Source organism: Formica exsecta, unplaced genomic scaffold, assembly GCF_003651465.1.
Source record: "Formica exsecta isolate Colony F162 unplaced genomic scaffold, ASM365146v1 scaffold172, whole genome shotgun sequence".
NCBI classification, from domain to species: domain Eukaryota; kingdom Metazoa; phylum Arthropoda; class Insecta; order Hymenoptera; family Formicidae; genus Formica; species Formica exsecta.
In genome coordinates, this window is record NW_021849037.1 from 55,056 (window position 1) to 68,702 (window position 13,647).

The 13,647-nt window shown below is 31.1% G+C and overlaps 2 protein-coding genes across 2 annotated transcripts in view; one reads left to right on the forward strand and one right to left on the reverse strand.

Annotated features, from left to right (window-relative positions):
• Positions 1–7,678, forward strand: part of LOC115233349 (protein glass-like) — an 8,667-nt gene extending 989 nt beyond the window's left edge. Inside the window, exons 3-7 of the mRNA XM_029803702.1 lie at positions 1–275; positions 651–938; positions 1,480–1,845; positions 4,693–4,860; positions 5,733–7,678. The exon at positions 1–275 is cut by the window's left edge and continues 1 nt beyond it. Coding sequence (XP_029659562.1) covers positions 1–275; positions 651–938; positions 1,480–1,845; positions 4,693–4,860; positions 5,733–5,898 — 1,263 coding nt within the window. The 3' untranslated portion in view covers positions 5,899–7,678. The remainder of the gene's footprint in view (positions 276–650; positions 939–1,479; positions 1,846–4,692; positions 4,861–5,732) is intronic.
• A 1,880-nt stretch (positions 7,679–9,558) lies between these two features.
• The window catches only part of LOC115233358 (C-terminal-binding protein), a 59,326-nt gene continuing 55,237 nt past the window's right edge, over positions 9,559–13,647 (reverse strand). The window contains exon 8 of the mRNA XM_029803723.1: positions 9,559–13,200. Within this exon, the coding sequence (XP_029659583.1) occupies positions 13,152–13,200 (49 nt within the window). The 3' untranslated portion in view covers positions 9,559–13,151. The remainder of the gene's footprint in view (positions 13,201–13,647) is intronic.

Below are 13,647 nucleotides of genomic sequence, written 5' to 3' on the forward strand. Positions count from 1 at the left end.
CTCGCGGGCGACGACGCTCTATCAACTGACAATCAAAACGAGGAAGCAGCCGCACTCGGTGCCGCTCTGCAAGGTACGCTGCGTTTACAGGATCTGCAGAGCTCGCCGGATGACATCGGCACCGATCAAGCCCAGCAACTTTCGACTTCCGGCCAGGCCGTAAGCGAGTTTGGCGGCAGCTTTTGGGTCGACGACATGGCGGGTTTTCCTCTACCACCATTGGACTTGGATCCGCTGCCTCCCGGGCTGTTCAGCCCATGTTCGGGAACGTACAAGTAAGTAGATATTTTTTTCTATTCTCTTTGTCCTGCTTCATATCTTTTTCTTTTCTTTTGTTTCTTTTTTCTGTAACATTATTCGAAGTCTCACGACTCTTGATATGATGTTTGGAGGAGTCTCTTGTTTTTAATTGATATTTTTACAAAAAACAATCCCATACAGCACAGAACGTTTCAGCAACATTGCAGCAATATTGCAACATTGTGGCAACATTGCGGCAATGTTACAATGTTGCTGCAACGTTCTGTGTTGTATGGGACATGATTGATTCATAATTTTTTCTCTTTCTTTCTCTCTTTTAGGATCTTGCTTTTATTAATCTACAAATCTGATCATTCGGTAGAACCCATAAAATTCAAAGTTTCTTCCAGCTGGGGCTGCTCGCGCGGCGAATGCATCCCAAGGGCCGGCAACGGCGCGAACGGCGAGGGCGTTGCCGATGTCCTCTTATCCCTAAAACACGCAGTGGTGCATCCTGGAAGTCCAACAGCCGGCTATTATCCTACCGGTGCCGGTTCTACTGCAGCCCATCACTACTCGCAAGACTATGTGCAGAATCTAGGACCGTCGGTTCCAGGTCCGGGTCATTACGGTTCTGCGTCCGCCATGTCCGTCAATGTCTCGATGAACATGACGATGAACATGAACATGCATTCTGGGTAAGAATTTTTTTCTTTTCTCTTCTGTTTTCTTCTTTTTTCTTTTCTCTTCTTTTCTCGTTTTTCTTACCTTTTCTTCTTTTTTTTCTCTTCTTTTTTCCTTTATATAAATGTTACTACATTGAAAAATCAATTAAAATTGAAAGATTCATTTACTATACATTCATCTCCTGATAAATATTATAATAATATTATCTACTGATTTTATCCTAATTATTATCTACTATTTTTATAATATATATACTTTTTCTTTCAAACTAATTAATATTCATACAAAACATTTAAAAGATTTGTCTATTTGCCTTGGTTTTTTATTCTTAATATTGTCTTTAAAACTCTTATCCTTCAAGAGAGAAAGACAGAGAGAGAGAGAGAGAGAGAATCTTAATCCTCATTATTTCTATAAAAATATTTATCTCTTCCTATAGTAGCTGCCATCTCGTTTTCTGCATCCTCTTTGGAGAGAGTGCAGTTATTTAATCTTACCCCTACCTTTCTACATGTATATGTATCTTGTATCTTTGTGTGTGTATGTTTCTAGATACGAGCAAAGCTATTCGTCGGCGTGGGGTGTGGAACCTCTTTTAAGTCCCGCCCCTCAGTACGGCAATCCGGTGGAGGCGGCGGCGCAAACGACCGTAAGGGTGAATCAGGGTGCACCGACCAATAGCGGTTTGATCGGCCATCCCCATTCTCACCCCCAGCCACATCACGGTGGTGGCCGGCTGCAGCTCGGGGGTGAACACACGATATGCATGGGTACGACAGGTCCGGCGACTGCTACGGGCGGCGTCACCCCCGAGGATAATGGCAGACCCAATCTATGCAGGATATGCGGCAAGTCATATGCCAGACCTAGCACTCTCAAAACTCATCTGCGCACTCATTCTGGGGAAAAGCCGTTCAGGTCGGTATCTTTGAACGGAATCGTTAACGAGACATTGTAAAATTTGTCGAAAAGAACAAAAATTATTTATTTATCCTACAAATATTAAATTTTATTTAATTGTATTCATTTTCGAAAGAAATTACACTAGTAACAATACTAATATAGTACTGAACAAATTATCTGTTTTTTCTTTCTATATCATGAGATTATTAAATTGGAAGAAAATATACAAGTTATGCATTTGATTTTAGAGCGCTTAGAATGTAAATACATAATTGTCGATGAGACAAATAATTAATTAGCTTCAGATATATAGTTCAGATGTTCGCATCAATCAGATTCACCACGCACATATTAGACCTTCCCTCCAAACACTGCAATAATTCATTGCGCAACAAACAAAATCGCCAGCGCAAATAAATGTCAATCGTTCTCATTCTTCGTTGATAAAAAGTCAAAAGAATGATGATAAGAAAAGACAAAGTGGAGGACTGAGAGCCGCGATGCGAATGTAAAGTCTCAGGTGCTGTAGGAAAGATGAGAATTAATGTATGAACATACAAATAAATTACATATATATATATATATATATATATGTGTGTGTATGTGTGTGTATGTTTGTATGCAGATTACAGTATAGCTGTGCTTTAATCAGAATATAGAAATACACCAATTAACAGCACGTTTGAAAGTTTGTATTATATGTAAAAAATAAAAAAAATATTAATAATTGCATCATATATATTAAAAAAAATTATTGTTGCTATTATTTTAATTTTATAATTTTATAACACTTTGCATTATATAAAGCCAAATTTCTGTTATTGTCATAACTACAATCAATATATATATTATATTATATGACTAAAACACTTACATAATTAAACATAATAACATAATTAAATAAATTTAAATAATTTAACTCATAAAAGTTAAAATTTTATTTATATAGATATTAGACTTTATTTTACATCTTATATAGACAATAAACGGATAATTTTAATTTTTTCGGACATTTATCTGTCTGATTTCTGAACAATCAGTTCAATATCTGAATTCCTTGTGTTGGGGTCGTATCAGACAAATTAAACTGATAAAAACAGTTATTATACCTTTAATCTCACTAGCCGCTCTTTGCAAGCTTTATATAATCATCATGACTAAAAATTTAAATGCAGGCTAGATAACTCAATGCGCGCCGCATAGCGGTAAATGAACGGACTAGCGATTACCGAATACTGTTTTTTGTAATGTTTTTGGAATGTTGCTGTTACATTTGCATGAAATATTTCAATTACATATTCCAATATAATGTCTCAACAATATTACATTGCTATTTGCAAGATTGTAACATTCCTGCAATGTAATTGCAATATTCTGTGCTGTATGGGTTACAAGGCATGAGTTTGATTGGAAAAATATTCATATATTTATTTATTTATTATTTTATTAGATGAAGAGCCTTCTTATATCAAGAGATGCATTTCTGAAATGCTACACACAAAGCATCAAAAAAATGATTTCAACTTGCAAGATGATACGAGTCTCCTTGACCATTCCTATTTTCCAATTATCAAACAATGTTTGTAATCTGATCCCTTACTTTCTTCATGTTGTTTTTGAGTCTTAATTTGCTTCCTTATAAAGGAAGCTTTGTTTTCGTAACAAAATTTTTTTTCGAGTTTTTTATGCTAATGTGTGGAAAATTTGAAATATTGGATTAAATTTTTTTACATGAATAGAGTATTATTAAAGGATGGTTAGTATTGAATTTCGTGAGTATCGGTGAAAGGGTTCATTTTGTATAAAATTTTGAATTTTTTGAGAAATGTCGAAGCAATGTGCAAGTTTCTAATTTGCACAACTCTACTTGTTTTCATTGTTTTCAATTTCTTTTGTTGAACGTATTCGTATCTCCTGTGTTTCCCTCTTAATCCTTGGCCTCTCTCTTTATGTTGTTTTGTTCATTCGTTATCGAGACAACCTACAGATTAGTTTTACCTTTCTCATGCATCATTTTGATATTTTGATTTTCTGTTTCTCTTATTAATTTGACTGGTTGATTTATTTATTCAGAACTGTTAACGCTTCCAATTTTTTTGTAAGTATTTTTTTCACTCATACTTTTTGGCTCCCTTTTTGACAGTTATTTGTTGCACAACTTACGCAAAAATATCAAAAACGCCTATTTTAGCAACTTTGACTGAGGTTTCCTCAAAAACTTGACGATACGCCATTTTTACAGTCAGATTCGTAATCGCGCTAAAAAATCTACCAAAAATGATTTGGTAAAACTTAAGGTAAATTTAGTGTTGAACAGTGTTATTTGTCTCATCGAAAATTATGTATTTATATTCTAAGCGCTCTAACAATAAGATCAAATTCATAATCTTTTCGCGTTGCATTTTTTATCTTTGTATTGCTCTGCCTTGAATCGTTGCCATGTATTTGCGTTTTTTTAGTTAGTTCCTTTTAACTTTATCTGTATCTTTGAGGACCCAAAGTGGGTCGAAACAATTATGAATAAATTTATAATATATCGTTAATGTACATCTTATAAAGTATAATTTTGTTTTTATGCTCTAAGAACCGCATCTGGGCTCTCCCCAATTGACCTTACCTTTTTATATTTTCTTCTGATTTTATCATTAGCCCCGCTAAAACATTTTTATTTTTATTGCGTTATTATTATTAAACTGATTAATTTGAAGACTCTTAATAGTTTTAAGAATAAATAATAAAGATGTTTCTCAACTCTGGAGAGAGAGAAAGAGAACATTGTTTTCCATTCTTCTTTTGCTTATATATATTATAGGAAAAAAATTTAATATTTTAAATTAATATGAAACTTAATATTCCTTGAAGATGTCACGCGTGCTCGAAGGCGTTTAGCCAGGCGGCGAATCTGACTGCGCACGCGAGGACACATTCTGGGGAAAAACCATTCCGATGTCCTGTGTGTGATAGAAGATTTTCTCAAAGTAGCTCGGTGACCACGCATATGAGAACGCATTCAGGTGAACGACCCTATAGGTACGTAAAGAAACTAATTGTAAATTTTTCTAAATCGACCAAAGGATAAATCTCAACAAATTTCTACAAATAATTCTTTTATTAATTTCTTAAATATACACATATATCTTAATAATAAAATTCATAAAATATATAATCTTTTCCGTTATAGATTGTATAATTTTCTATCATTTTAATGTTCTTTTAGGAATATTTTATTCATTTATATTCTAATTTTTCACTAATTATTATTTATGCATTTCCTATTATTAGGATGTTCCAGGTCAAGTCAATGAAATTTCAGGGCCTTATGGGAAATTAAATTTGGAACAAAAAAGTTCCTATAAACATAGGTTCGGAAACTCTTCGTTAAAAAGTTTTAGCAAACTTTCTAAGTAATTATAATTATGATCACAATTTAATAAGAACATTTTTCTATTTGCATTTTCAATGTTTGCACTACAAATGCAGTGTTTACACAAAAACCATCAAAAGGTGGTTTTTTCAAGTTTCTGCTTTTTTCGTTGTTTTAAGCTTATTTTCTTTTGAACGCCTTATCAAGATTAAATGAAATTGGAGTAATTTTGTTTATTATTTAATTATCCATTAGATTTATTTCGTTACTTTTTTCAAATGAATGAAGAATTTTGAAGTAATTTTTAAAAATCATCAAAAAAACGTGATTTTTCGAAGTTTATTAGCTATAACTTTTTAACGAAGCGTTTCTGGACCTATGTTTATAGGAACTTTTTTGTTTCAAATTCAATTTCCCATAAGACTTTGAAATTTCATTGACCTGATCTGGAACACCCTGTATATGTTAATTTAATAAGATTGCTCTCTCATATTATTTTAAATTATTAATATTCTTTCACTATTACCCATTTTTCCAGATGTCGATTCTGCAAGAAGGCGTTCTCCGACAGCTCGACGCTCACCAAGCACCTACGTATTCACTCCGGTGAGAAACCGTACCAGTGTAAGCTATGTCTGCTTAGATTTAGTCAGAGCGGTAATCTTAATAGGCATATGAGAGTTCACGGCGGTTCCCTGACGTGACACAGTCCTCGCGCATCAACACAGTCCACGATGATGATGATCGATGACAGCGGTGCTGCGCGCCAATTTCCCAAATGCTGTCGTATACCTGTGATTCGATTAGGAACAAACTCGCCGGAAAAATAATAGACAGAAATAAGGCGAGTGTGTCTCTCACTAATAATATATATATATAATTTAATACTAGAATAATTAATTTTTATCAGTATAATTAATTGAAGAAAGAAGTTTCGATATCTTATTTATGTATTTTATTAATTTAATCGCATTATGCATACGAAAAAGTTCGAGACAAAAAACCGTCGTGAATAAACATAAGTAAGCCAATCGTCGGCAGTCTGTCAGCAGATTGATAGAAATTTGTGTTCTATTGACAGATCTTGCCGCTAGTTTGCATTAGACTGTGCTGCAGGTCTGTGCTTCATCTCTCTGTCATCATATTTTGCTGGCAAACTTTTCTATATTTTTAGTACTAGCCATCTCTCTGCTGATATCATTGCATACAACAAATTCTGTATGAAATTTATAGTCTTTCTGCCGAAAAAATTTGTAGCATCTTGCACAATTTGTATTAGATAGACTTAGCTATCTCGCATATAACTTTTCTGCATTTTTATGCCATCAAACTCGGTGAATCGAAAATTCATAAAAGTCGTAACAAAAAAATGTATTTTATACATTATTATGAAATTATATAATGAAAATTACAACGTAAATTATACATTAAATTATATATTGAACATTATGTTTGCGTGTGTGTATATAATTATATAATTATAATTAGGAAATGATATATTCTCGAAATCTTCTCGAAATAAAATCGCGACGATATACAATTTCTCGAAATATACAATCTAGGAACTCTTTGATAACTATGCCGAAAGTTTTAAACATTATAAATAATGTTACTCTTGACATATGATATTTAATATTTTTAGACATAATCAATTTTTTTTAGATATATATTTTTTTTATTATCTACAATGTTTCTCTCAGTTTTCTCAACATATTGCTTATCAAAAATGCATAAAAAATTGCAATATTTATTTTTATAAACAACTATTTCTTTTTAGTTATTCCATAAATACCATAAATATAATTTAATAAGATCCAAGTTAGAGGATATCAAATGGTGATCAAAAGTCAAACTGGACAGCTCTTTCTCTCTCTCTCTCTCTCTCCTAAGATTAATAAAAGATTATTTTACATGCTTCTGATTGTTAACTCTAATAATAGGCTTGTGCACTCTGTCTTACATGTATATTGGTCAGGATGGGTGTAAAATAGGATAATAGACTCGAGTGTGCAGCATATTTAACACAGCACACAGCAAGCAAAATTCCGTCGATATTATTGTACAAATATTGTATTTATTATAATTATTATTAATTATAATAATAATGTTGCTCGTTTTTATCTCGACACCATCTTTTCTCAAATATTTATTCTATCATCATCGAGTGTGTCAAGTGGCTCTTCTTCTTTTTTTATGTTGTAGTTCGCTTCTCTTTTTTTGTTTGTGTATAATCGCAATGAACAAAGATGTAGTTTTGGTGCTGTCAATTCTTACTCGTCGAGAAACGAAAAAATGAAAAACGAAATGGAAATAAAAAGAAGAAACAAATATTACAGAATATCGATTGATCTATCTATACAAGTATATTCGCAATGAAAAGAACTCGTTTAAAAACTAATTATTAATTAAAAGCAACGTATTTTTCTCTCTCGCTCTCTCTCTCGCTCTCTCTCTCTCTCTCGCTCTCTCTCTCTCTCTCCCCCTCTCTCTCCCCCTCCCCCCTTCTCTCTCCCTCTCTCTTTCTCTCTCTCTCTCTCTCTCTCTCTCTCTCTCTCTCTTTCATTTGTAATTCCACATTTTATATGTATTCTACAAGGATTATTTTTCTTCATCTTCCTTTCTTACAGAAAGAATTATCTCGAATAATCCTCTTCTGCGCTTCAATTCACAATTATCTCTCCGCATTTAAAACTATATATAAATGAGAACAGTTCTCTCCGTAGATTTTTCTCAAGTAAATTATTTTCACTCTCTCGCTTTCTCTCTTTCTCTCTTACTTTCACTCACACTCGCACTTTCTCTCTCTCTCTCTCTAAAAAAAGAAATATGTATAATGTTTTTCTACGTTATGTCGATACGACTGCGCCATGACGAGCTGATTCTTTTCTCTCTTCTCTTCTTCTTTTAAGAAGTAATAAGATTTTAATTTCGAGGACCACCTTGTCATGCAGTAGACGTATCTCATGTTTTTTATGTACGTAGTGTATTCTATTCAAAAATGTGTGTACATTTCTGTCACGCGCTCTATGTATGTATATGTATAAGTGTATTTGTGATGCTTTCTGTTTCTTCTCTCTCTCTCTCTCTCTCTCTCTCTCTCACACACATACTCTTTCTCTCTGATTCTCATCTCTTGCTATGTTATTTTTCTTTCTGATTTCTATATAATCTTGGATTTCTTTCTAAAGTCCAAATTGGAATGATTTTTCTTGCGTTTCTTCGCTAGGAAAAGCAAAGGTTCTATCGCAACAATTTGCAAATTACACCTCAGACACACACTTCCAAGAATACTAACTTCAGTCTATTTTCTTTCTTTCTTCCTATGTCAAATGATTTTTAACTCACCAAAGGCCATATTATATCATAAAGAATGTAATTAGAAGAAATTGTGTAATATTAAAAAATTTGTAATAGTTAGGAAAAGAAAAACTGTGATAAGTTTGAAAAAATTATAATGTAGAGAATTGTTATATACATATACATATACATATATATAATTTTTATAAGATTTTTTTTATAATCTTCGAATCACAGTAAAAGGTTTTAAGAAAATATATGCCTTTATTATGTCAAAAATTTTAATTGTATATATTGTATAATTCTTTTTTCTGGGATTTCCATGATTAACATTAAAATCTCATTGAATATTATTCGGAAAATTGGTTATTTATTATTTGTCAATAATACAATCTAATCTAAAAAAATAAAATTGGACAAATTTAATGGGGCGATTTTATTATTAAAATCACACACTAATTATTCAAAGAAAACTTTCAATTAAATTTTTTTTTTCTCATTAAATTATATTAATTAAAAGATAAAACCTCTTGTGACATATCAGCCGCTGAAAATTGAAAACAAAAATCATTTGCAACGTTCTCTGCAAATTTAATAATATATACATCTAATATCATTTTTTTACCACTCCAATAATCTCTCTTAAAATTCTTCGCTAATTAGTATAAATTAATTATTATCTCACTATTTGTTTTTATAATAGTATCCATCCCATAATAAATTTTCGAAAAAATTGGAAAATTACTGAATAAGAAATCGCAGAGATATGTGTTTCTCTGTAAAATAGATCATCTCCATAATATTTTTCCTTTTTATTTAATTATTGATGTCATTATATATATTATCATTTCTCCATAATTTATCTCAAAAAATTGTCCATTTCATTTTCCTTATTTTTGTCTCTTCTTAAATTCTTATCTTTTTCATAATTATATTCAAATATTTTTAACATCGCAATTACTTCACTTAATCCAATAATCGTATTATAATTATAAATCGATAAAAAATCGTTTCTCGTATATTCTACTTTTTCTCTCCTTCTCTTTCTTTCCTGCATTCTTTTTCTCTCAATTTTTCACTCTTTTTGTTGCCAATCTCGCTTTAAATCAAAGAATCTCACTTATCAAAAAATGATCGTTACAGTTCTAACACAAATTTTTTATATTTTGACAAAAAGTCTATTATAGAAAATAATGCTAATTATCGGTGATTAATTAATTATAATACGAATTTCGATCGCGATAAAAGTACTGCATTATTCTGAAACGCATCAAGGCATTTGCTTAAAATAAATTGCTACATATGTTACAGATTCTTTGCAAAAATTGTTTTGACATCCTAATCGTCTTCTGTATTCGTGTAGTATTTTCATAATTTGAAGTATATTTTTCGTTTCAATATATAATTTAGCTTAGAAAATCATAATCTCTACTCTAAAAAGAAAAATTTATATTTCTAAAAAATCGCTGGATCGTTTGATATTTCGCAGAGAATTATCGATTGTTATATAATTATTTATCAAAAAATTGAAAACAAAAACAACACATGCGAATCCAAATACAGTGTGACAAATTTAATGACTGGGTAAGAATATCGAATTATTTACATAATTAGCGCTTCTCAATTATTAAAATTAGGGTAAATAATTGTGCAGGGAAAAAATTTGTTTTCGTTTCTTTTTTATTCATTAAGCAAATATACTGAGATGTAAAATATTCAATATGATACACAATTATTCGAAATAAACATAATGATAGGAATATTATAGTGTAAGACGTATCGCGACATACAATCAAGGATAAGACAAAAAATGAAAAGAATCGATTTTAAGAAATTAAGACAATGCGATATTTCTTCCTAAATCAAAAATATTAAGGGAATTGCTTAAGAAATTAAGAAAATCGCTCATTAATATCTAACAAGATAAAAATCAGAAGACGTATCTTGATGAAAGTAATTAATACATATCAACTACATATAATAATAATCAAATTTATACGGCAATGAAACTAAACGTAATATCGCGTACAATACTTTATATATTTGCAACACTCATTTTCGTGAATAAAGCCCTTCTTTTTTTTTTTTTTTATAGAAAAGGAAGAACTGCTTAATTTGCTTAACATTCGTACTAAACCTTTCAATTATAATTATTATTAATTCTTAAGATCATGATCCTAAAGATCATTATCTAAATATCAATGACTTTCATTCATGGATAATTTTGTTTCGAGTACGTTCGTTTCAGTCGCGCTTTTCCTGCACTGTCATCATTCACTCTCTTTTAATATATTTATTACAAGTTGATTCAATTCGCGTGGGCAAATTACATATATATATATAAATGCATTATATTAGGTTGATCGAAAATTTGATTTGTTTCTTTCTATTATTAGAAAAAAAAGATAAAAATTAAAAGTTGAAATATAAAAAAAAGTGAATTATCTGTCTCTTTTTCTCTTGATCACAATCTGATATTATTATATCAATTTTCAACTATTATCTGTTTTACTTTTCTCTGAAAAGAATAGAAATATATAATTGCTAATTTAATGATTATAACAAAGGCAAATGTTTTTTATACATGTGTAATAGTGATAGTACAGCTGAACATACATATATGTATTACTGTATATTGTATATGTTTATTTAGTACTGCCAAGTGTGAAAAAATGTGTTTCTCAAATTTTCATTACGTTCAATATACAATCAATAAATTATATAGAATCATTAATTACTCACTTTTGTGTGTGTGTGTGTGTGTTGTCATGAATATATTAGATTGATGAAATGATTTATTCATTTTTGCTTTAAGAAAAGAACTTTATTTTAAACTTTTTTAATTTGTTATTAATATATCACATATTTTATATAGAATTATCTTATTTAGAGTTATATGAAAGTAAGAATTGTTTTATTAAGAGTCATACAAGAAGGAAAAAGAATTTTAAAATAATTTTAGCAAGATTCGCGCATATGGGAAAAAGAATTTTTTTCTTTTTTAATAATCAACCCAATATATTTACATTATTGTTGTTTTGTGTCGAATACACATTCGCAAATCTTAATATGTATCTCTCTTCTGTTTAATTAATAGTATTTCTTCTATAGAGCCTAATTAAACTTTATTTATTGTAAAATTTAGATATTTTTTTCTAAATTTCTTATGTAAAAAGAAAAAAAGTGCGAGAAAGAGCGCGGCTAAACCAAACAAATCTATGTTGTATAAAATTACCAGAAACCGGAAGATAAATCGCGAGATAGACCGACTGTCTTCATTATACTGTCATCATTATGCTCTGTCCAACTGTATTTGGTTTAATCGCAAAAATTACATCAAAATGCATTCTATCCGTGCGGCTCTATAAATGTAAAAATGCGAGCAGAAAATCACATATATGCACAAGTAGACTGCAACTTTCATCTCTTTCACACTCACATTCTTTTTCTCTCTCTCTCGAGCGCGCGCGCGCTCATTCTTTTCTCTTTCTTTTCTTTTTCACACACACACACACACATTCTGTTCATATCATTCTTTTATTTTCTCTCACTCTTTCTTTTTTTTAACCAATTTGATTGAATGCATTAGTGCGCACTGATGCCAGTTAAAGCCAGTTAACTTACATAAACTAGACAAAGACATGAATACAAGAGCCCTGATCAATAACATGGTCAATGTATATTCCATTTTTAATTTTGACTCCGCTTCAATATATATATATATCTTTAATGCTGTTAAAGATGTAAAAGTAAATAAAATTTTGAAAGTATTAAATCAATTATTAATCAATTATTCTTTAAGAGCCCACTAAATATTTATATACTTCATATAAGCCTTACGAGAACACTGCATAAATATTTTTGGAGGCAATATAAATTAATAATTAGAGAAATATTTAATTTTATTTAATTTTAAGATTTCCTGCTGGTAATTCGTGACATTATTTTATGCTAATTATGAGAATAATAAATGGAGAAAAGATAGTCGAAATTGCATTTCAATTTTGTGTTTATTGGTAATTTCAAAACAGTTTTCTCGTATATCACAAAAAAAAGATTAATATAAATATATTTTTATCGGTCTTAAAATATTAATATTAATATTTTAAATATTATATTTTAATATTAATATATTAATATTAATATTAATAGATTATTTATTATACTGAATAATTACTAATTATAATATAATACTAATTATAATTGAATAAAATGTTAATAAAGAATAGAAGATCCTATTTTTCTCGTCAAGTTACATTAATACCAACGTATATTCCATCAATGTTGTGATATGATAACTTGTGGTAAAAAGATGGCATCTAACCCAATTTGGCGACTTATGTATACATACATCTTTATTCCAATTTGTATACAAAAGTTTATGTAAAGTTATGTATAAACTTGTATCATTTTTGTACAACTCGTTACGCAAAAGTTTATGTATGTATCTCTACATCAATTTATTTACGAATCTTTATGTAGCAATTTATATTCAAGCTTTTAATACACACCAGAGCGCGCACTAATATTCAATAAAATTCATCTATTTCTTCCATTCATACTTTCTTGCTCTCCGTCCTTCTCGTCTACTTCTTATGTCATTCTCTCTCAAGCACAGATTCCCTCTAGAGTTTCTCGGAAGAAGCGGAGCGGACAGAATTTATGGGGCAGTCGTATCGGCCGTTCTTTCGCCATCATTATTCCCATCGCTGGAGAAGAAGTAACAGCAATTACTTCCAGTTAGCTGATTAAATGATTCAATCTAATCATCAGGGGGATAAAATTAGGGGTGGTGTAGTAGTGCTGTGCTGATGTGGTAGTTGCGTAGCAGCTCGAGTTTAGTGTGTGACTTGAGGGGCGGGGGGTGGAAGGGCGGGAAAGAGGGCAAAAAGGTTGATAATGGGGGAAGGGCTGAGTGGTTCGTTCACGTTATCAGAGGGTCGTTATTATATTATTCAAGGTCAACGGGGGCTCGGGGCGGGCGGGCTCGGCCGGGGATCGGGCTCGCTCACTATGCTGTGTGGTAGACCGGGCAGTCCGGCGGTGGGGGGGCGGGGGGGGGCGGGAAAGAGGGCAAAAAGGTTGATAATGGGGGAAGGGCTGAGTGGTTCGTTCACGTTATCAGAGGGTCGTTATTATATTATTCATATTATTCA